The 25,217-nt window shown below is 41.6% G+C and overlaps 2 protein-coding genes across 4 annotated transcripts in view; both read right to left on the minus strand.

The window, feature by feature from the left end:
* CRACD (capping protein inhibiting regulator of actin dynamics) overlaps positions 1-14,106 on the minus strand; it is a 181,301-nt gene extending 167,195 nt beyond the window's left edge. For 2 of the 3 annotated variants that reach the window (XM_058193096.1, XM_058193093.1), the window contains exon 1: positions 13,936-14,106. The gene's annotated coding sequence lies outside the window, so the exon portion shown is untranslated. Of the gene's footprint in view, positions 1-13,687; positions 13,832-13,935 lie in introns of those variants that run through there. The other variant, XM_058193095.1, reaches the window with a different exon arrangement.
* Positions 14,107-24,257: 10,151 nt separating this feature from the next.
* The window catches only part of CEP135 (centrosomal protein 135), a 46,608-nt gene continuing 45,648 nt past the window's right edge, over positions 24,258-25,217 (minus strand). Inside the window, exon 25 of the mRNA XM_058193376.1 lies at positions 24,258-24,778. Coding sequence (XP_058049359.1) covers positions 24,730-24,778 — 49 coding nt within the window. The 3' untranslated portion in view covers positions 24,258-24,729. The remainder of the gene's footprint in view (positions 24,779-25,217) is intronic.

Consider the following 25,217-nt stretch of genomic DNA (forward strand, 5'->3'; position numbering starts at 1 on the left):
AATCTCAAGATACAAAGTCTGCGATCATTAAACACCAAGCGTGTGTGTGTGTTCTGAAGAGTGATTATCTCCAAGCTGGTGGACTTCAGTTACACATTTACAAGGTGCGCTCCTAAAAGCTTTGGAAGCCAACAGATTTGAGAAAGAAAGACAAGGAAATCAATTTGCACTCCATGTATAAGGAAAGAACACAGAGGTTGACAGTCTTATTTCTCCGTGATGCAAGGCCTGTTCATTTGATCCCATGCCAGCAGCTGCAATATCATTATATTGCATTCCGAGAAGTGTTTAAAGTCACTGATAAGAAAGTTATTAGTTGCGTGAAGAGCATCAAGCAAAGTTACGTTCCCACCCTTGCATGTTTCATTGTTAGTGCCCATAGCACCGCCCTTTGTTTTGATTATTCCTCTAAGTTGCTGGGGGAGGAATTTAATAATTGTTAGTTAACAATTATTGTTAGTTAAAGGATTCCTTTTAACACTTTCAAGCAGTCCAGCTGAAGTATGCTCATTATATTAAAACAATTATCTCTCATTGTTAGTCTTCCTTTATCTGTTTGCAAATATATATAATTATATGCACATATGATACACGGTCTCATTGTCAATCGTTAATCACAAGGACAAACTCTCTCAGATACAGATTTCTCATTAAATTAAGGTGACCAACTTTTTTACAATGAGAAGGAGGACACAAATAAATTGAAGGGGAAAAAAAATCATAAAATAAAAGAAACATTTTATTCCTTGCAACAATAATACAGAAGACACTATAATGTGATAAATGCATAATAAAAACATTTGTAACAATAACATTTATATTGTAATTATGCTTACATGCCTATTAATTATTATTTAAATGAGTACTTTTCCATTGAATGAATATTCTTTGTTAATTATCATCTTCTAATGATATATTGGAAACATCTGAACAAGAAATAGCCTTCATATTGAATTTTACGCCAAGTGCTGCAGCTAGAGTATCAACATTCAATCTCGATTTCTCACTTTTCCAAAAATCATTAGCAATTGAATAAATAAAATTAATTATTAAAATTGAAACAATAACATAAGCGAATAAACTTGTAAATAAAATTATACATATTTGGAAATTATTAAATAGATAATGAATTAATAAAACATGAATTATTGTGCTCACCTGTGTATGATTGAATATTCACTGAGAAAGAAGTGAGTCTAATGTGTGCCTGTGTGCCGTGCCGTGTTTCGGTAACAAGTAAACAAAGCCACTTGTGCGTGGCACACTCTTGCGCACGGTACACTCTCTCAAAACAATTCTCCTGTGCGGAGCATTTGCGTCTCATAATCGCGTCTCACCGCACTGTACCGAGCCTTGACGGATCGTCATGTCAAATACAAATACATCACATCACACGCAATGGATCGGCATTGATCGAATATGGAGATTTACAGATTAGTCTTCAAATATCAAAAAGGAGGGCATGTAGGAGGACACTTTTCAAGAGAAGACATAACTTACAAAAGAAGGACTGTCCTCCCTAAAGGAGGACAATTGGTCACCTTAATTAAATCATTCCTAAGTGACAACACATTAGACACATTACTTTTTTACTTTTTTTTTCTGTAGAAAGAATTTCTTTGCCCGATATTTGTTCCAAAAAAGTTAGAGCAGTGTTTCTCAACTTTGGCAACTTTAAGATGGGTGGATTTCAACATGACTCTTGCACTCTTTAAAGCTCGCATTGTCTTGCTCAAACCACACGGTTTTCTTCATTCCTCAGTTTAAGAATCACTTCATACAACACCTAAAATAGAGTTTATGCCACAAAATGTATGCTACAATAAATTGGTTAATCTGTAAAGACAGAAGACTGTCTTCGAAAAGGCCTGGTGAACAATGAATCATAATAGAATGTTTTTTTTAAAAAAAAATCAGCTGAATGTGACTTCAAAGCCAAAATGCAGCTGGATAGTATTTGCAGTTCCTGCAGTATACCTGCAGTTCCATGTTAAACCACCTACATGAAGGTCAAACAGACAATTAACCTGGATTATTAAACACAAATGGTGAGCATTTATAAAAGTATTCCTGGAGCGCCAATATTTTCTGCTAGCTTTCACGGCAGCCCGGTGCAGCTATCCCTGACTACAAATGACGCCTTAGAAACCGCTGTAGAAATCTAAATATGGCTTTTCAAATTAATGGACCCCCAGAACTCACATTTCCAGAAAAGAAACATGGAAAAATCCAAGAGTTATATTCTTAAAAATATCTGAGGCAAAACATATGATACATCACATTCATATCTATCAGTTATTGAGAATTTCATATTCACAAGTTCAGTGAAACATCTCAAAAACTATAAAAAGATACCACTCTGGTAGGTCAAGTAAAAAAGAATGACCTGAAACATAACATAAAGTTAACCTAATAGTACTCCAAAAATTGGTATACTCAGTATTTCTCCTGTCCTGGTTTTCCTACCCACCAAATGCACTCATTTAAATATCTTAAGATTCATAAAGAGCCAAGGTGGTGCAGTGGTTAAGAGTGCAGTACTGCAGGCTATTTCATCTGACCGCAGTTCAGCAGTTCAAATCTGACCGGCTCAAGGTTGACTTAGCTTTCCATCCTTCCAAGGTGGGTAAAATGAGGACCCAGATTGTTGGGGCCAATATTCTGACTCTGTAAACAGCTTAGAGAGGGCTGTAAAAAGCACTATGAAGCGGTATATACCGTTTTTTCCAGCGTATAAGAGGCACCTTCCCCCCCCCCTAAAAGAGGGTGAAAATTTGGGTGCATCTTATACACCAAAAGTAGCCCAGACGCCGGCCCCCACCCTTTGGCCTCTGCCTCCCAGCAATTTACCTCCTTGCAGCAAATAGCCCGTTTCAGCTTCAGCACAGCCTGATTAGCACAAGCAGTTGATCGTCAGTTGGATCGGCCTCCCGACCTCAACTGTTTCAGGCTGCAGAGATTGCCATTGCCGCCTCCACATCCCCCTTTTTCGGCCTCCGCTGTTTGCTGCAAGCAGATAAATTGCTGGAAGGCAGGTTTTTTTTTTATCTTGTGCTAATCAGGCTGTGCTGAAAATGAAACTAAATCAGACTGCTTGCTGTTTGCTGCAAGGAGGAAAATTGCTGGGAGGCAGAGGCAGAATTTTTTTTCTTGTTTTCCTCCCCAAAAAAGGTAGGTGTGTCTTCCAGAGCATCTTATAGTCCAGAACGTCTTATACTCCAAAAAATACCGTAAATCTCAGAGCTATTGCTATAAATTATCCCATCGGGGCAACTATCCCATAGCAATCCTGCTATCTTAGTAGCTTTTCCATTAATTATTTTCCTCTTCTCAAGACTTGTGTGACCTCAGCAAACGGATTCCCCTGATAGCTTCCCCATCTCCCTGCTCACCATCAGGCTAGGTCACCATTACTTTTCCCTACAGCTCCTGTGCAAAACAGCAGAACGGGTTTAATGATAGGCTGGTTGAACCCGGGTCTTTATGCCTACTTGCCTGGGCCACTTCCTGTATAAGCATTCCTCACCTAGCCTGATTCCTTTCTTGATCTGCAACAATACACCCAAACTGGGTGCAGCATTGCCATCACACCTTCTGGCAGCTGGAAAACAAGTGAATTATTGTGCCTTCTCCTGAAGGAGCAAGCTTCCTGGAATCCAACTAAAGAGTCCTACATGTAATCCTTCTAGAAAATTTATGACACTCAAAAGATACATAGGCAAAAGCTAAAAAGAAAGAAAAATGTCGCAATATGTCATCAGTCATCGCTGCTATCAAAACTCTTTTTTTTTAAAAAAAAAAATGAACTTCAACCTGGTGTTTCTTAACGTTTTGACTGACTGATTCTTTTTAAACATCTTTGTTGACAAAAGTCCTCCTTTAAGAAATCTCAAAAGGTGGCATAGAATGAAAAGAAGGACTAGGGGAGACATGATAGCAGTGTTCCAATATCTCAGGGGCTGCCACAAAGAAGAGGGAGTCAAGCTGTTCTCCAAGGCATCTGAGGCAGGGGTGAAATCCAGCAGGTTCTGACAGGTTCTGGAGAACTGGTAGTGGAAATTTGAGTAGTTCAGAGAACCGGTAGCAGAAATTTTGAATAGTTCGGAGAACCAGCAAATACTAGCTCTGGCTGGTCCCAGAGTGGGGTGGGAATGGAAATTTTGCAATATCCTTCCCCCAGGAGTGGGGAGGGAATGAGGATTTTTGCAGTATCTTTCCCCTGGAGTGGGATGGAAATGGAGATTTTATAATATCCTTCCCCTGACATGCCCACCAAGCCACACCACTCCCACCAAGCCACACCCACAGAACTGGTAGTAAAATTTGAATTTCACCACTGAACTGAGGGTAGGAAAAGAAGCAATGGGTGGGAACTAATCAAGGAGAGAAGCAACTTAAAACTAAGGAGAAATTTCCTGACAGTTAGAACAATTAATCAATGGAACAACTTGACTCCAGAAGTTGTGAATGCTCCAACACTGGAAGTTTATAAGAAGAAGTTGGATAACCATTTGTCTGGAAGTCGTGTAGGGTTTCCTGCCTAAACAGAGGGTTGGACTAGGAGACCTCCAAGGTCCCTTCCAACTCTGTTATTCTAAATTCTACCCAGATGTAATAAATACATTAAAAAAAACTGGGGGAAAATGTCCCAAATTCCAACAGAATGGGACAAGCCATAATAAATGTTACTTGTTACATGATGAAATTCTTGGATTTCTTACCACCCACCCCCCAGAATTCCATTAAGATTACCATGATATAAAATACAAATGATAATAAAGATAATAGGGAAACAGGGAAGAGAGGAAAAGGTGAAAGAGATATTTGGGGCAAAAGCGGAAAGAAGAAAAAAGCATGGACTTCCAATATTTTTCAGTGCAGTAAAATACAAAATAGAAGTACATCCTCAACTTTTTACTTTACCATCAAGCCCTAGCCATTTCTATAACAAAAAACTAGATTAATCAGCAAAACCCAAGTCAAAAGTTCAATTTTTTTCTGCCTTGAGCACAAAGTCCAGAAATGGTTTCCAAGTAGAAACAAAACTAGATATATTCTTTTCTCCAATTAAAATAGTCGATTTTGTCATCTCTACCAGCAATATTTCTTTTTCTATCCATTCTTCTGTTATGGAGCTTGATATATCTTTGCATTTCTGGGCATCTAGCATTCTTGCTGCAACCAACATATACAAGAACAAAGTTCCAAAACTTTTTTTTCGCAACTCCTTATCCAACAATCCTTCAGGTTTCAATTTTATGTTAATTTTAAGAATCTTCTAAATTACAACTTGGGTCTGGGGCTAAAATGCTTGGATTTCTAAAAGATATTTGACTGGTACCTAATTCTATCACCCTTGTCATTGGGTTAATAAAAGCATTCAAGAAAAAGAAGACAAGCTTCTATCCAATTACTATCTGAAATCAAATATTAGATGGACGGAGGTTATAGTAGAAGTTCTTGGATGATTAGTATGTATTTTGGACAAATTCATGTACTAGCTGGAAGATAAACTTTCAAGGATAGGAACAAGTAAACACATAAGACCTTTAAAAAGCAAATAAAATCAAAAGGAAAAAAGGAGGAATTTTGTTTGAGAACATTATCAAATCTCAAAGCTGAGATACCAGGAAACCAAGACATCATTTTTAGGGAATAAATATGATGAAAGACTGGGAGAGGAATCAGAAAGATAAAAGTTATATGTTTCATCTATTTTTAGGAGTTTGTTCTGGAACATTGTTCTTTGATGGTACTGCACAGCTGTGTTCTCGCAATATATTGAACTCGGTTAATTCAAACCCTACTTGGCCATATTCATACAGCAGGCTGAGCATGGATTCAGCCACAACCACAGCAAACTACAATAATGTCATTGTGACACCATGTGCGCACTGACATCATCACACGAATGTCTGCATTATATTTTTATTAGGTATTTAATATAAAGTATGTATATGTATTTTATGGATTAAAGATATTAATGGTCAAGCCTGTTTGATAATTTATCCCCCCCCCATAAACACTTAACCCTCATGGACATCCATACACATTGACATGAGTAGAAGGGGGACAAAGCAGGGGTGGATTCCTGGGGGTTCGGCAGGGTTCGGGTGATCCTCTAGCCAAGGATTGCCGGGGTTCGGCGAACAGCCAAATGCCACCCCTGGCTGGACACGCCCTCCCCCCCCAGGAGTCTTCACACGGCCATTCATCATTCCAGGTAAGTGCTGGGGCCTATCGGAGGTTCCGGGAGTCCAGAAACGGGCTTGTTTCTGGCCTCCGGAGGGCCTCCGGAGCCCAGGAAAAGCTGTTTCTGCCCTCCCAGAGGCTCAAGAAAAGCCTCTGGAGCCTGGGGAGGGTGAAAATGCACCCCCTGCTATGGTGCAGGTGGCCAACTAGGCCACTCCCACCATGGCCACTCCCACCCAGCAACGGGGCAATGAACCCGTTGCTAAAGGATCTGAAGCCCACCCCTGGGACAAAGAAAGGGTCAAGTGATGAAAAATTTGTTCTTTCATCATAATATAAATTTTGCCCTAATATCACACTTGTGTATGATGTAAGAACAAAATGGCAGTGCTTATAGTGTGACTTCGCAAGGCACCTTTTTTTTTTAGCATCATTATGGCTAATTAGATGCCCATGAATTTTCACCATTATTGTCCATGTAATTTGATTCATAATTATGTGAGTTATTCACACATCTTAGGACGATAGCCTTTATCAATACTAATTTAATAAATGACCTTGATGATAGATTGAAGTGTGGTGGGGGGGGAGGCAGGATTGAATGAAAGGTGAGGTCCATGGTTCACTATATCTTGCTGGATTACAAGCTCTAGCCCAGGAATGTCAAACTGGCAGGCCACGGGCCGGATGTGTCACGTGCAGGCCACGCCCACCCCAGCTCCGCGAATGGGAAAAACATCGCAAATCATCATGTGATGGCAACGCAATGCCCTGAGTTTGACACCCATGCTCTAGCACCTCAGACAACATGGCCCATTGTAAGGTTTGAGGGGCTTAGTTCAATAACACCTGGGAAGCCAAAATGGCAATATTCCTCTTATTGCTAGTCAAAATAAATCGAGTGCAGTATAAGTAAGCTGAGCTTTGAGCATTGTAGAAAGAGTTTCTAATGATCCCGCTCTAGTTTCTATATTGTCTTCTAATCTTCTTTAGCTACTTGGCTTAGTTTCCTTTTCTGAAATTAGAATCTCCAGCCAACTTAGTTCAATGCTTCTTTAACTTGTCTATTACCTATCCAATCACAATTTTTTGAAATTCGGCACTGGAAAGGGCTCCCGAGAATACCATGAAAATAAAAACAAAGCGGTCATCAGACAAATCAATCAAGTTGCGGCACACATGGGCAGCCTCAAATTATCCCATTTCAGAAACATTAAAGGAAGGTCTTCTCTCTAGAGAAAGCTGGGAAAATTGGAAAATTGGAAAAGCTGGCTGGGAAAATTGGAAGAAAAGAGAGAAAGAGAATGACCAGCCGCAAAGTGATCACTGTGGGTACATCATTGGAAGACCTCAAATGATCAGGTTAGATTCTTGATTAAAATCAGATTAAAGTCAGATTAACAGAGTTAGAAGGGACCTTGTAGGTCATCTAGTCCAACCCCCTACCAAAGCAGGAGACCCTACAGCAGGGTCTCCAACCTTGGTCCCTTTAAGACTTGTAGACTTCAACTCCCAGAGTTCCTCAGCCAGCTTTGCTAGCTGAGGGACTCTGGGAGTTGAAGTCCACAAGTCTTAAAGGGACCAAGGTTGGAGACCCCTGACCTACACCATTTGTGACAGATTGGCAGTCCAATCTCTTCTTGAAAGCTTCCAGTGATGAAGTTCCCACAACTTCTGAAGGCAACTTCTGTTCCATGGGTTGATTATTCTCCCTGGCAGAAAATTCCTCATTTCCAGGTTGAATCTCTCCTTGTTCAGTTTCCATCCATTATTCCTTCTCTGGCCTTCAGGTGCTTTGAAAAATAGCTTGACCCACACACCCCTCCTCTCTGTGGCAGTCCCTCGAACATTAGAAGACTGCTATCAGGTCTTCCCTGTTCCTTTTGTGGATTAAAGTCAGATTACAGATATTTACAGATACTGTAACATCATATGTCAGCTTCTGTGAAGACCTATGTGTACCGACCAGGAACTTGCAAATACACAGTTAACAATAAACCTTGGTTCACAGCTAAACTTAAGCAGCTACGTTGTACCAAAGAGGATTCTCTTCTATAGCAATCTATTACTTCTTTCTTCTTTGTCTCTTTTAGTTCTGGGCTGCAGTTAGTGTTAGCACCGAGTGAGATTGGCTCTTGTAAAAAAAAAAAAAAACCTAGCCAAATTAATGTCTAGTTAGTATTTGGATGGAGGGCTTCTAGAAAACCTCAAGGCTGTGGTCTAGACCAGGGGTCTCCAACCTTGGTCCCTTTAAGACTTGTGGACTTCAACTCCCAGAGTCCCTCAGCCAGCAAAGCTGACAGAGGAACTCTGGAAGTTGAAGTCCACAAGTCTTAAAGGGACCAAGGTTGGGGACCCCTAGTCTAGACAATCACAAATATTTCCATATACTGCCAAAGTTGAAACCCTAATTAGCCACCAACTGTCAAATTCAGCTCAAGAGTTTTAATAAGGGCTTAGTAGCACAACCCAGCTATTGAAATAATCCAATTTCTGGTTTACATTTTTACCTTGTCTTTATCACTCTATAAGTAACTCAATGCAGCAAACATACCCAATAACTTTTCCTCCTCCTGTCCCCCTCCCAAAATAGCTTTGTGAGTTGGGCTGAGAGGGAGAGACTGGCTTAAAGGCACGCAGGTGGCTTTCATGCCTAAGGCAGGACTAGAATTCAGTCTCCTGGTTTCTATGCAGTACCTTAACCCCTGCATCAAACTGGCTAATCAAGGGTTAAGTACACACAATGAACTAATCCATGTTTGTTTCCTAACGAGTTGTACTGTTGCAGCCTTATTCCCTTCCATTACACAAGGAAGTGAACACAAAGACTTAAAAGGAATAATAGTCCTCTTGGTTTCATAAATTGGCACAACAATTTCCTGAAATCTTCATTCAGTGACATCATCATCTCCAGATGAACCTACTTTTTCTCCCATTAAATACATTTCATGTTCCTCTCATGGGTCTATGTTAGATTTAATAGTAAGAATTCTTTACTATTAAAGCAGGATTTTTAACCGTTGTTCATTAAACAAGATGCAAAAGTCTAAACCAAATTTTATAAATCCTAGGGGCCGGCTTGCCAAATTATGCTAAACCAGAAACAAGCATCTTACATTAATTTTTTACATTAGTATAAAACACTTGTTTAAAGTATTCAGCACTTTGAGCTCTAAAACATGTCTCTTTAATAATTTATTCTTCAAACTGAATGACTAGGCACTGCTAAGTAGTGCATGAGATTTAAGGGACACAAACCTAAAGTGACCTAAACCAACTGCTAGTAACTCAACAAGAATTTTTGAGCTTGTGGTACTACCATCATCACAAAAACCCAGCTGATAGACAGGACTAACAATCGATGAGAAGAATTTTAGCAAGCAGGGACTTCTAAACTTTAAAAATGTTCATTTGCCATTTTTCAGAGTTGGCATACAGAGGTGCTCAATTCTTCGTACACACGGCATTTAGTTTAACCAGTTGGAAAACTTTAAACCAGGCCTGTCAAACCTGGCCACCCATGTCCCGGATGCATCATGTGCAGACCACGCCCATCTCGGCTCCACAAAAGAAAAAACACATCACGATACAACATGTGATGCGATCGAGTTTGACACCGGTGGTTGAAACTAAAAAGCGCCAACCATTACTGGATGTCTGTGATCTATTTCCGCCAATTACCAGGTTTCGCAGAGCTAAACACCTATTGCTTGACATAGTGTAGGCCACCCTGAGTCTTCGGAGAAGGGCGGGATATAAATGCAAATAATAATAAATAAAAAAAACCACCGGCCACCATTGCTACCAGTTCTCCCAAACCGGTGTAAACCGGTAGTGTTTCACTGCTGATCACACCGCTGTAACTGCCATCTTGACCTTTTTGATCCTCTTCCCTGTGCCCAGCATGCATGTGGGGATGACAATCCAACTTGACAGGAAGCCAGCAGCAGATAAAAATCACTGCACAGCCAGCTTCTGCCGAATAAAATCAGCACGCAGTTTCTAATAGGTTCATCCCGGTTTCTCACAGAACTTATGCTGGATGTATTCAACACGCACCTCTGCATCCACGCAACCAGTTTTTCAGCAGCTTCAGGTAGTCTCCTGCCGTGGAAGGCTATGCCTCCTCAAAAGCAGGATATCAATAAGGGTAAAATATAAATAAAAGCTCACAGGGGAAAAAAAAAGACATATTTGGTTTATTGGTTCTAACTGAGACAGTAATTACCTCCTGCCTGCCTTCACTTAACAAGTTGGTTCGGCTACAATTATTGTTGGTTGGCATGTTGAAATGTCGCCTATGACTTGCCTTGTCATTGCCCAGGTCTCTCAATTGGGAAGCAAAAACCACATTCCAACCCCATGGCAAGTGGCTTTATTACTCCTGGGTTGCAAAGGGCACTTCCTTTTCCCTCCTAACATCTCCTCCTCCTCCTCCCTTAAGCAGCTCAGGTTCAAGCAGCCCTATTGTGAACCCTATTAAAATTGCAAGAGGAAGAGTTGTGGTTTCCAATTTTCTTCTGACCGGGAAAGCAGAGGGGTGGGGGGAAGGGGTGGAGTGGGGTGCGAAGAAGCGACGACACCTTTTTCTCTCTTTAATACAAAGTGTTAAATTTGTACCCTATGACTATCATTAAGTGTTGTACCTTGATGAAGGTATCTTTTCTTTTATGTAGACTGAGAGCATATGCACCAAAGACAAATTCCTTGTGTGTCCAATCACACTTGGCAAATAAAAGAATTCTATTCTATTCTATTCTATTCTATTCTATTCTATTCTATTCTATTCTATTCTATTCTATTCTATTCTATTCTATTCTATTCTATTCTACTGGGATTTCCATATAACCATAGTTGATTGGCTGGAACTCAGTTAACTTCCTTCCTTCCTCTATTCCTCTCCTTCCTTCTATCCATGTCCTTCCTTCCTTCCTTCCTTCCTTCCTTCCTTCCTTCCTTCCTTCCTTCCTTCCTTCCTTCCTTCCTTCCTATCTATCTATCTCTATTCATCTCCTGTTGTGCCTTGATGAAGGTATCTTTTCTTTTATGTACACTGAGAGCATATGCACCAAAGACAAATTCCTTGTGTGTCCAATTACACTTGGCCAATAAAAGAATTCTATTCTAATCTATTCTAACTGAAATACTTTGGCCACCTAATGAGAAAGAAGGACTCACTGGAGAAGAGCCTAATGCTGGGAAAGATTGAGGGCAAAAGAAGAACAGGACGACAGAGAACAAGGTTGCTGGATGGAGTCACTGAAGCAGTAGGCATGAGTTTAAATGGACTCCAGAGGATGGTAGAGGACAGAAAGGCCTGGAGGAATGTTGTCCATGGGGTCGCGATGGGTCGGATACATGACTTCACAACTAACAACAACAACAACAACAACAACTCTATTCTATTCTATTCTATTCTATTCTATTCTATTCTATTCTATTCTATTCTATTCTATTCTATTCTATTCTACTGGGATTTCCATATAATCATAGTTGATTGGCTGGAACTCAGACTTCCTTCCTTCCTCTATTCATCTCCTTCCTTCTATCCATGTCCTTCTGTCCTTCCTTCCTTCCTTCCTTCCTATCTATGCATCTATTCATCTCCTGTTGTACCTTGATGAAGGTATCTTTTCTTTTATGTAGACTGAGAGCATATGCACCAAAGACAAATTCCTTGTGTGTCCAATCACACTTGGCAAATAAAAGAATTCTATTCTATTCTATTCTATTCTATTCTATTCTATTCTATTCTATTCTATTCTATTCTATTCTATTCTATTCTATTCTACTGGGATTTCCATATAACCATAGTTGATTGGCTGGAACTCAGTTAACTTCCTTCCTTCCTCTATTCCTCTCCTTCCTTCTATCCATGTCTTTCCTTCCTTCCTTCCTTCCTTCCTTCCTTCCTTCCTTCCTTCCTTCCTTCCTTCCTTCCTTCCTTCCTTCCTTCCTATCTATCTCTATTCATCTCCTGTTGTGCCTTGATGAAGGTATCTTTTCTTTTATGTACACTGAGAGCATATGCACCAAAGACAAATTCCTTGTGTGTCCAATCACACTTGGCCAATAAAAGAATTCTATTCTAATCTATTCTAACTGAAATACTTTGGCCACCTATTGAGAAAGAAGGACTCACTGGAGAAGAGCCTAATGCTGGGAAAGATTGAGGGCAAAAGAAGAACGGGACGACAGAGAACAAGGTTGCTGGATGGAGTCACTGAAGCAGTAGGCATGAGTTTAAATGGACTCCAGAGGATGGTAGAGGACAGAAAGGCCTGGAGGAATGTTGTCCATGGGGTCGCGATGGGTCGGATACATGACTTCACAACTAACAACAACAACAACAACAACAACTCTATTCTATTCTATTCTATTCTATTCTATTCTATTCTATTCTATTCTATTCTATTCTATTCTATTCTATTCTATTCTACTGGGATTTCCATATAATCATAGTTGATTGGCTGGAACTCAGACTTCCTTCCTTCCTCTATTCATCTCCTTCCTTCTATCCATGTCCTTCTGTCCTTCCTTCCTTCCTTCCTTCCTATCTATTCATCTATTCATCTCCTGTTGTACCTTGATGAAGGTATCTTTTCTTTTATGTACACTGAGAGCATAAGCACCAAGATAAATTCCTTCTGTGTCCAATCACACTTGGCCAATAAAAGAATTCTATTCTATTCTATTCTATTCTATTCTATTCTTTCCCCTTTCTTTCACCGATGCCTGGTTTCTCCCCCCTCCCTCCCTCCAAGCCCTCCGGAGGCCAAAGCACCAGCCGTCGCCGCAGCAGCAGCAGCAGCGAGATTCCTGCAGGTGAGTCTTTCCAGTTTTGGGGAGCTCCTCTTGACACAGGCGCTTGTGGCAGTGAGAAGCTTCCGTTCCCGCTGTGCAAAAGCGGGGCGGGGGTTGAGGTGACAGAAAGAAAAAAAAAGAAAAAAAGGGGGATCGCTCGGGAAGGGTCTCTCTCGCCTATCATCCCGAGTGGGGGGGGGGGCGACCCCCACCCGCAGATCTGACTTACAAGCCCGTTTTACACGAGGCGCAGCGTCCTGTGACGATCGATGGCTTTCGGGGGCGGGGAGGGGAGAGGAGGAGGGGGGGCTGTTCAGACAAAGCAATGCAGCTCCAGGGACGGGGAGGGGTTGGTGGGAGACCCACGCGAGAAAAGTCACCCCTTCTTTTTTTCTCTCCCCCCCTCCTCCATATACACACACCTCGATGCTGCTAGACTCAGATCGAGGGGAAGAAGGAAAAAAAGGGGGGGGGAGACGTCAGTGGATCTCCCCAAGGCTTGACAGTACAGGCAGAGATAGAGGAAGGATACACACACACATAGACACCACGGGCAGCCTCCGCAAGGCTGGCTCGATTTAATCCTTTCGGGAGCAGCGCTGTCACTACTACAGTATTACTACAGCGTTCCCCCCACCCGCGTCTCCATCACGGACGCGGCTTCTGCCGCCGCCGCCGCCGCCGCCTTTACCTCCCGGGATCCAGAACGAGGATCTTTTTCTCAGCGCCGATCCATCCCTTCTTAGCTTGCCTTCCCCAGGCAAAAAAAAAAACCACCCACCGCCGCCGCCTGGGATGCGACTGCGAGCGCCCAGCGAGGTTGTTGTAGCTGGCAAAACTTCTGCTCCCTGCCGAAGGAGGCTTTGAGCAAGAAGCAGGCAGGCAGCCAGGCAAAGGGGATCCTTCGGGCGATCCCGGCTTCCCGCAGGTTGAGCTTACCTCGTGGGAGAACCTTGATCTGGCGGACGATGGATCCCCAAGGAGCAGCAGCAGCAGCGGCGGCATCAGCAGCCCAGCCCGCTCTTCTCAAGCAGCCTCCATTCAGCTCCGCGCTGCTGCCACACCATGGCAAGGCGAGCGAATTCGAGACCCGCCAGCGATCACATGCTCCCTTCCTGCAACCGGGCAGCCTCGAGTCGAGGGAGGGAGGGAAGGAGGGGGAGGGAAGGAAGGAGGGAGGGAGGGAGGGAGGGGAGAAGGAAAGCGGGAGAAAGCCTCGCTAGGGGTCCATCCAGCGGCTTTGCAGGGTTGGAAAAAGGTCCTTCCCTCCCCCCCACCCCAACTTTCACTCAAGATTCACCTGGCACAGCAGCCTATGGGAGGGAGGGGGAAAATAGAATAGAATTCTTTATTGGCCAAGTGTGATTGGACACACAAGGAATTTGTCTTTGGTGCATATGCTCTCAGTGTACATAAAAGAAAAGATACCTTCATCAAGAATCAGAACACTTGATGATAGTCATAGATAGAATAGAATAGAATAGAATAAAATAGAATAGAATTTTTTATTGGCCAAGTGTGATTGGACACACAAGGAATTGGTCTTGGTGCATACGCTCCCAGTGTACATAAAAGAAAAGATACGTTCGTCAAGAATTATAAGGTACAACACTTAATGATAGTCATAGGGTACAAATAAGCAATCGGGAAACAATCAACATCAATATAAATCGTAAGGATACAAGCAACAAAGTTACAGTCATAAGTGGAAGGAGATGGGTGGTGGGAACAATGAGAAGATTAATAGTAGTGCAGATTTAGTAAATAGTTTGACAGTGTTGAGGGAATTATTTGTTTAGCAGAGTGATGGCGTTTGGGGAAAACTGTTCTTGTGTCTAGTTGTTCTGGTGTGCAGTGCTCTATAGCATCGTTTTGAGGGTAGGAGTTGAAACAGTTTATTTCCAGGATGCGAGGGGTCTGTAAATATTTTTACAGCCCTCTTCTTGATTCGTGCAGTATACAGGTCCTCCATGAAAGGCAGGTTGGTAGCCATTGTTTTTTCTGCAGTTCTAATTATCCTCTGAAGAAACCCCAATGTGACATCCTCATTGACTTCCTTATATTTGGTTTGGATGAAATGGGGCTTCGATACTTTAAAGCCCTGTGAAGATCAGAGCCAGGTAACAACAGGCTGTGTCTTCCCTCCCAAAGTGACCAGGCCTTACTAGAAATATTCCCTAGCATCCTTAAATTAGGTTGCAGTGTTCCCAAAAGGTCCCCTCCCCAAATAAAGGTTTTTATTTGTACTAATTCTAGAATATTATGGGTTTGTCTAAGGTGGGAGCTTTGCATAAGGTAAGATTTTGACAAAATTATCTTTGACGATATACGACAGATAAGATGTTGATACAAGTGTACAAAGCAAATTAAACCAAATGTATTTCAAACAGAACCACACGGCGCAGTTATGAATATAACCATGGCACATATAAAACAGAGAAAGCTCAGTGGCAGTTCAGGGTGGCACATAACGTGAAAGTTAATTAAATATTTAAAACTTACTATAAGTGTAGTACCTCAATAACTAACATATAGATGTCCTTCTCAGGAAGAAGAAATGGCAGATTAAAGACAGCTCTGCCAAGAGCAAAGCTGACAATTACAGCAAAGAAGGAAGAGCCAGTTGGGGGTAGACAGGTTCTTTGAAGTTTCTCCAGATAAGGAGAGGACGGGAGATAACCCACATGTGCTCCAAACAGTTGTTCTTTGCCAAGAAACTGCAAGGCAGCAGATCCTGGCAGGTTTTGAGAACTGGGAGACGATGGGAATAGTTGCCTTTCTCACAACTGTGGTTGGCAACTTTTAAAGGACACTAGGTTCTCAAACTTCCTTTTATAATCACATTCAGAAATACCACTCCACATTGTTGCTTAGGGCTCACACAACAGGTTTTAATCCACATTAATAGATTAACGGAAAAGTACAAAGATAATCAAGGTGTAAAACTGATTTCACTGATGCCGGCTGCCTTGCTTGTTGTCTTCTGTGGGAAGGCAAGGTCACAAACCAAATCCATTCTATTTGTCTCAACTCTCCGAAATCTTCATTTTTTCTCTCTCCAGGAACTAAGTCACAATGAACAGTAGCATTTTGGTTATCTTTTATCCTGGCTCAAGCAAATCAGAATTCCTTGGTTATCTAAACAATGCAAAGTGAGGGATAATTGCAAGTGAAAAACACACGTGGTCCCATTTTCCATTATGTCTGACAGAATTTTGTCATCAGACCAGGGGTGAAATGCTCCCAGTTTGGACTGGATCAGCTGATCCGGTAGCAATGGCAGCTGGTGGTTCGGAGAACCGATAGCAAAAATCCCTGGACCCCCCACCATGCACAGCTGAGCCACGTGATTATCAGAGCCTTTTTTTTTACTTTTAAAAACATTTTTAAACAACCTCTTCTGCCTTTTAAAGGGTTAAAACTAGACTCTGACAATCCCAGCTGAGGTGCCTGATCATCAAAAGCTTTTTTTTTTCTTTTTAAAGCGTTTTTGAAATGGTAAAAAAGCTGAAGCCTGTAGACAAAAAATGGGGTGGGGGGTTCGTTTGAGAGAAAGAGAGAGAGAGAGAGAGGAAGGAAGGAAGGAAGGAAGGAAGGAAGGAAGGAAGGAAGGAAGGAAGGAAGGAAGGAAGGAAGAGGGAGGGAGGAAGGAAGGACTACAAACCTGGCACTAGACGCAGCTTCAGAGGATAATCCAGGGCTGGAAGGGACCTGGAGGTCATCTAGTCCAACCCTGCTCCAGCAGGACATTGTGAGTTTCTGTCTTTTGATCCCCCAATCACATAGCCATGCCAACCCAGTCACATGACCCTCCCCATCAAGCCATGCCCCCACCAAGCCATGCCCACAGAACCGGTAGGCAAGAAATTTAGATTTCACCACTGCATCAGACTCATATTTACTGGCTTCAGATGTGTCTACCCAAGTATGCCCTTTACATTCCTAACTTCTACTGGTCCACCTGCCTTCACAACCAAGAAGTTTCAGCCTCTATTCTACGGAGGAATTCCAACATTAAACAGAAGTATTATATCTAGGCTCGTGATGGTGAACCTATGGCACGTGTGCTGGAAGTGGCATGCAGAGCCATCCAGGCACGCGAGCCGTCACCCATTGCTCTTTCAGGTTCCGGCGCACTGGCCAGCTGGTCTTCACACACACTGGAGCGCCACTGTCATGTCCCCTCCCCCTCCAGCGACCGGGTCTAGGAAGTCCGTATCAAGCGTGGTCACAAAGCCTCTGCAGCTTTGCCAAATTCCTTTCAGATGTCTCAGGGCAGGCAGGAATCCAAGTTGTGACTTCAGCAAACGAAAGGAGACTTTGCTTGACTCAAAGTTGCTTGACTCAAGCTGATCCTTTATATAGGCTGTGGGATGTGGCTCCATGACTCAGCACTTATCCAGGCCTGCCCCTCCCTTCCTTCTGCTGACGTCGCCTCTCAGATCTCCAGAAGCGGGGATCCGTCCACTGTGAATTCCCTTCTTCTGGATCTGCTGCCGGTAATTCTAGCACGTGGCTGGCTCCCTGCTCACATGCTGTAGGAGTGAGGTTTGTTTGTTCATTCCTGACATTCTGTCCGGGCATGGGGCCAAGGCTGGGGGCTGGAGGCTGGAGGCATGCCAGGCCATTCCTCTTCATTATCAGACTCTGAATCTGATAGCAGGCCCGGGAGGCGACAGGAGGGACCCGGCTGAGGAGAGGAGGGAGGGCGAGGCACAACAGCCACAAACAGGAAGAGCAGCTGCCTAGTGCGCATGCAAGCGCCGGGAAGATGATCTTCCGGTTTCCGGTTGGTGTATGTGCACCAGCCAACTGGTCTTTGCATGTGCGCATGCGTTCCAGAAAGCAGAAGACCAGGTGGCCAGTGCATATGCGCGTGCCAGAAACCGGAAAATCATCTTCCCGGCACACGCATGCGTGCCAGGTGGCTGCTCTTCCGGTTTCTGGAACATGCACACACCCCGTTTCGGCACTCGGTGCTGAAAAGGTTCACCAGCATTAATCTAGGCTATACAAAGCCCTGACATTTCATTTTAATTGTATTTTGTATTGTTTGTTTTATTCTGCCTGTACACCGCCCTGAGTCCTTCGGGAGAAGGGCGGTATTAAAATCAAATAAATAAAATAAAATAAAATAAAATGCATGATATATTTGTCAATGACTATTAGTCCTAATAGATAAGTGTGTCTATATTGAACTTATATTGCCAGGTCGTTCTGTCTTTTATAAGGTCTTTTGAAGGGAAGCTTTTCCAAGGAAACGCTCCAGCCTTCCATATTCCTTTTATCTTAGTGACAGCAATACTCAGAATTTTCACTGAACTCCAGAGAAACCGACAAGTTAAAGCAAAAAAATATTTTCTTTTCTTAAAATACTTTCTCAATCAGCAGGATTTGGTCAGACAGGAATACCTACAGCGTGGTAGTTCAATTTGTCTGAACTTCCAGAAGGAACGTGGAACCCCTTTTGTCAGCCCTCACCTGGTATGTGACCTTGGTATGTGACCTTGCCTTCGCACAGAACTTGCAATTTGCTTCAACAATCTTCCTTTCACATGACTTCTGAAACCACCGGGCAGAGTTTAAAGTAGCTCGTTGGGTCTCAGAAGGGTACTTTTCGGAACTGTAGTACAGGCAGCAGCAGTTGTGCGTGCCATTCAGGAATGGTACTTCAGAAGGAAATACTGCCATTTATCTGAAATGGTATAGACAAGTCATTTATCTCAACTGGCGTAAGGTTGCCCCTTTGAGCAGAGGGTTGGACTAGAAGACCTCCAAGGTCCCTTCCAACTCTATTATTCTATATTCTGTGTTCTATCAAAGGACAGAGTCTTCAAAGAACTGCTAGTAAACTCCCCCCAGAGTCAATCCAATCAGCGGCTACTGCTAATGCGCTTAAACATGTCATTCTTTGAAAGATAAGAGGTGGCACAGAGACAAAAGAGTATCAACAACTAAAATCTCTCTAACCATCAAATTGGTTTAAATCCAAAGGCCTGAATCCTCATTCACCTTTTGTTTTGGCTGACTTTTGGAGAAAACCGTGTAAGAGACTTCGGTGATGGAACTTGTTACTATGGGTGATGTCTTTTTTTTTTTTTTAAACATGCACAGATCCAGGTATATAATGAAAACCAGAAAATATATATAATGAAAACCAGAATTCACTTTCTCTGCAATGCAGTAAGAATATAGGTAATACACACTTGCCAAAGCTAAATTTTCTTGGTGCCATAAAAGAAAGCAGATATTATATGTTGGAGCTATGAAAAAAAAAACATTTGTGTAAAAAGGTAAAGGTTCCCCTCGCACATATGTGCTGGTCATTCCTGACTCTAGGGGGCGGTGCTCATCTCCGTTTCAAAGCCAAAGAGCCAGCGCTGTCCGAAGACATCTCCGTGGTCATGTGGCTGGCACGACTCAAAGCCAAAGGCGCACAGAATGCTGTTACCTTTCCACCAAAGATGGTCCCTATTTTTCTACTTGCATTGTTTATGTGCTTTCGAACTGCTAGGTTGGCAGAAGCTGGGGCAAGTAACAGGAGCTCATCCCGTTATGCAGCACTAGGGATTCGAACTGGTGAACTGCCGACCTTTCGATTGGCAAGTTCAGCATCTAAGCCACTGCATCCCTATTTCTGTGTAGGACCCTTCAAATTTGGTCCACTATATTAAGGCAACTTCCCTCTATTTATTGAAAGTGCATCTGTATATGCCAATCAAATTGGTACTGTTCATTTATAATCAGATGTTTGTGTCATTTTCAACTTGGTCTTAAGTTTTCATTGCGTTAATATTTTTTAACTCATTTGTCTTGATTTGGTTTTCATTATGTAGTTTATGCCGTGTAACGGGGTGAGCTCCCGTTACTTGTCCCAGCTTCTGCCAACCTACCAGTTTCGAAAGCACGTAAAAATGCAAGTAGAAAAAATAGGGACCACCTTTGGTGGGAAGATAACAGCGTTCCGTGAGCCTTTGGCGTTGAGTCATGCCGGCCACATGACCACGGAGACGTCTTCGGACAGCGCTGGCTCTTCGGCTTTGAAACGGAGAGGAGCACCGCCCCCTAGAGTCGCCAACGACTAGCACATATGTGCAAGGGGAACCTTTACCTTTATCTTTTATGCAGTTTTAGGATTAGTATGGAGAATAGATTACATTGTAGGTGATAGATATGTAGAAATATTGAACATTCAAAAGGGTTCACAAAAGCATTTAAGTGCCATTGTAAATTATATGGACCATTGTACTTATCTGATCTTGCTTTTCCACCAATAAACTGTTAAAGAGAATCAAAGTTACAGGTAAGGAACCTTGGTTTGCCTTTAAAATTAGTATTTTTATAAGGTGAATAGCAAGTATTGAATGGTTGCTGATAAAGTTTTCCTTTACTAGGAATCCAGCTATATCTTTCAGTGGTTTAAACCATGCCTGATCAGAATGCCTGGTTTTAAGAGGTAGATGCTAGGAATTTTCCAATTCCTAGTTTTTGTAGATGACCTGGCTGAGCCTGAGGGAGGGGCCAAGTGCATCATCAGCTTTGAGCCCCTTCCCACATAAAACAGATCTAAGTTCAATCCACCTTGAATTCTGTTGACTCGTATCTACCACCACTTTGCTTTGATTATTCAGATTCTTGTAGAGAACTTCAGTTTGCAATAAACCTATATATTCATTTCAACTGCCTGGACTCTTGATTTTCTGCATTTGACAAGTTGTTTTAGCTTCCAAAGTGGTTCTTCATATATGCAAAGTCCACTGGAGTTGGGCAGCTTACAAGTCCAAATAAGTAAATTTCTTGTTGTTGAAACAAATGTTCAGGTCATTTGTTTTTTGCTTTTGTGAGCTATTCCAATCTATTAGAGATGCAACAATTTCAGTGCACTCTGGAATTAATCTTCTCCATTAAATTAAAGTTTCAGGCTGGTCTTTGGTTTATACACATCTCAGGTTCAGGTTCTATAAAGATTAATACCCTCTTGTATCAGATACAATTTTTGAAGGATCAATTCAAGGAAAGGTAGCAACTTATTTTACATTTAGCCGTCACCCTTTCGTTGAATGTTGTTTCTATACAACCAAATGTTTGTGATATCAAGAGAAATAGACATTACCAAACATGTACAAGTAGTCCTCAACTTACAACCACAATTGAGCCCAAAATTTCTGTTAAGACATTTCTTGCCATAGTTGTTAAGTGAATCACTGCAGCTGATAAATTTGTATCCCAGTTGCTAAATGAATCTGGCTTCCACATTGACTTTGCTTGTCAGAAAGAAGTGATTGCATGACCTTGGGACACAGCGATGGTCATAAGTATGAACCAGTTGCCAAGCTTCTGAATTTTGATCACATGATTGTGGGGATGCTGCGAAGATTCTAACTGTGAAAAACGGTCATAAGTCACTTTTTTCCAGTACTGTTGCAACTTTGGTCACTAAATGAACCGTTGTAAGTCGAGGACTGCCTGTATTCCCCTTCCCCTCGCCTCAGGTGAGATCATTCCACTACCTGAGAGGGTTTAATGTTCTATCTCATCTACACAAATGAGAACTTCAGGCAGGCATCGTCAGGAAGTATCCTTTTCAGTCTGCAAGCTTCCTAACAAACAGGAAGCAGCAGGTGAAGCTAAGCAAGATCACATCAAATACCTGTACAATTAGCACAGGGGCTCCCCAAGGCTGTGTGTTCTCCCCACTTCTCTTCTCTCTGTATACCAATGACTGCATCTCCAATGATCCATTTGTTAAGCTACTGAAGTTCGCAGATGATACAACAGTAATTGGTCTCATTCGAGACAATGACGAATCCGCATATAGACGAGAGGTCGAACGACTAGCCTTGTGGTGCAACCAAAACAATCTGGAACTGAACACACTCAAAACCGTAGAAATGGTGGTAGACTTTAGGAGAAACCCTTCCATACTTCCACCTCTCACAATTCTAGACAACACAGTATCAACAGTAGAAACCTTCAAATTTCTAGGTTCTATCATATCGCAAGATCTAAAATGGACAGCTAACATCAAAAACATCATTAAAAAAGGACAAGAAAGAATGTTCTTTCTGCGACAACTCAGTAAGCTCAAACTGCCCAAGGAGCTGCTGATTCAGTTCTACAGAGGAATTATTGAGTCTGTCATTTGCATCTCTATAACTGTCTGGTTCGGTTCTGCAACCCAACAAGAAAAACACAGACTTCAGAGGATAATTAGAACTGCAGAAAAAATAATTGCTACCAACCTGCCTTCCATTGAGGACCTGTATACTGCACGAATCAAGAAGAGGGCCATGAAAATATTTACAGATCCCTCGCATCCTGGACATAAACTGTTTCAACTCCTACCCTCAAAACGACGCTATAGAGCACTGCACACCAGAACAACTAGACACAAGAACAGTTTTTTCCCCGAGGCCATCACTCTGCTAAACAAATAATTCCATCAACACTGTCAAACTATGTACTGAATCTGCACTACTATTAATCGTCTCATAGTTCCCATCACCAATCTCTTTCCACTTATGACTGTATGACTATAACTTGTTGCTGGCAATCCTTATGATTTATATTGATATATTGACCATCAATAGTGTTGTAAATGTTGTACCTTGATGAACGTATCTTTTCTTTTATGTACACTGAGAGCATATGCACCAAGACCAATTCCTTGTGTGTCCAATCACACTTGGCCAATAAAATTCTATTCTATTCTATTCTATTCTATTCTATTCTATTCTATTCTGTTCTGTTCTGTTCTGTTCTGTTCTGTTCTGTTCTGTTCTGTTCTATTCTATTCAACATTTTGTGAACAGTCACAAAATGACTGTTACAGCAGGGGTGTCAAACTCAAGGCCCGGGGGCCAGATCCGGGCTGCAGGATGCTTAGATCTGGCCCGCAGGGCAGGGCCACCCTAGAAACAGTAAAGGACTGGCCTGCGATGCCTCTGCCAGTGAAAATGGAGCTCGGGAAGGCTGTGGCGGCCCTCCCAGCCGCCATTTTCAGCTGCGATGGCCTCCTGCCGCTCTTTGCCAATGAAAACAGAGCTCCGTTTTCACTGGCAGAGGATGGCAGGAGTCTGTCGCAGCTGAAAATGGAGCTTGGGAGTCTGTTTTCATTGGCAGAGTGCTCGGGCCACTACAGACATCCCCAACACAAGTGACATCGAGCTGGCCACACCTACCCTGGCTCCCTGAGGTCAAATTCAACCCTGATGCAGCCCTCAGTGAAACTGAGTTTGACATCCCTGCTTTAGTGGGTTGAGAACGTATTCTAGTCTGCTGTGAAATCACTGCCCATATTCTTGGAGGAACAACACAAGTTACTGGATCCAGCTCCTGCACAAGGGAAGGAACTTAGGAACCTCTTTTCAAAAGTTATCCAATGATTCTCATGTCAGCTTTATTTACTTTTCATGTTAGGTCGGCCTCACTGTAGACCAGACACAAAATGCAGCCACATGAGCTAATTGTACTCATTTGTAAGGTTACATTAACTGAAGGTTGCAAGTCTGAAAGTATTTTTTCCTCTCTTCTCCCATCCCACTTGCAGGGTCTCTTCTGAGACTATTATCCCACTCACATTCTTGTCTTGGGCTCCGCTGCTTTTTATCTGACCTTGGTTTTATCTCATTGTCTTGTCTTCCAAAGTCATTCCCACATTATACAGTAGGAGGCAGGTAATCTTTTTTTTTTTTTTTAAAAGAGAGATAACACTTCATTCTTTTGATCAACAAGGTCGGAGGACATTTAATTAGAAACATCTGGTTGGTGAGACCAATTTCAAGGATTTTTTTTTCCCTTAATGGGAGAAAGTAGACTTTGCATTAAAAAAATTATGTTTTTTGAGTTTTATATGGGATAGTTCCTCCTATTTTAACATCAGCAAAGATCACAACCACAAAGATCTGCATCCACGACAAAGAAGCTTTAAAATGGGCCTGGATGGAGAGTTTGGTCTGTAATTGTATGGCATATTAAGAAAGTAATGATTCATTTTTTAAAAAAAAATTAAAGAACAGGAGTGGCGTAAAATGATACCACGTGAATTATCAATCAGTACTTAAAACTGTATGTTTGAATTCTTCTACCAAGACCATTGTTCCAGTTTATGTATATACTTTATTATAATATGATTTCAATACATTTAATAATTGACTTGTTGTTCTCTGTTGAATGGCATTTTCTGTTCTTCTGGCCAGTGTCTATAAGGAGAACCGGAAAATATATTTTTTCTTCAAAGGATATAAATCAATCTGCAACTATTCCTTGAAAACTGAAATTACTTTATTTAATCATAATATCATTAGTATCGTCTTCTTAGTGATGTCAAGTACATTAGTAACAACACAATCCAAAATTAATGCTATAAAATGACAGCTATTATTATGGCATATACACCCCAATCCAAAATTCCATGTACACATATGGCCCAAGAATGTTCCTGCTACTTTAATTCATGGATTTTGTTCAGTAATTAAAATTGCCTTTTAATAAAATATCCACATACATAGTCAAGTTATGTCCAAAATAGCTCTGGATGTTAAATGTTTTAGTGCTTTGTGCAGATTGTTGATAATATCAAGATGGTACAAAGCTCTATCAATTAAGGAATGTACTGTACTGTATCTGACAACTTGTTACTATATTGTGGCAAAAACTACAACATTAGTTTCCTTGCAATAAAATTCATTCTTACCTAATAAGTTTTGTATTTTAAACTGCCTCATTTTGTCTTTAAAAGCTGGAACTCAGATGGGTCAATTCCTCAAACTTTATTTCAGAACTTTAAAGAAAGGAACAACATTGCTAAATGACTCATAAGATAGACATGATATTAACATTATTTATACTATCATAATTTAATGTATATAAATGTGTTTTTTAATATAAAACCCTTTTCAAAATGCAGAGATACTTCATTTTAGAGAACATTTAAAAGATGCCTTTTAACTAATGATGTAACATTTTTACTCAGGTTAAAGGACATTATTAAATTAAACTTTGCATAATTTATTTATATAGACATACACACATTTTATAAAATTACTGGTATGAAAACAACCTGAATAATAGATATCGGTCATGATTAAAGGACTTTTCTTCTTTCATATTTATCTGCAGTCAATAGCAACTACAGACTGTAGCTGATTTAACTGAAAATAAATAACCTTGAAAGAAGAGATAACAATAACAAACCACACTATTACCTCAAATTCAGATGT

The sequence above is a fragment of the Ahaetulla prasina genome, chromosome 8 (genome assembly GCF_028640845.1).
Source record: "Ahaetulla prasina isolate Xishuangbanna chromosome 8, ASM2864084v1, whole genome shotgun sequence".
Taxonomy (NCBI): domain Eukaryota; kingdom Metazoa; phylum Chordata; class Lepidosauria; order Squamata; family Colubridae; genus Ahaetulla; species Ahaetulla prasina.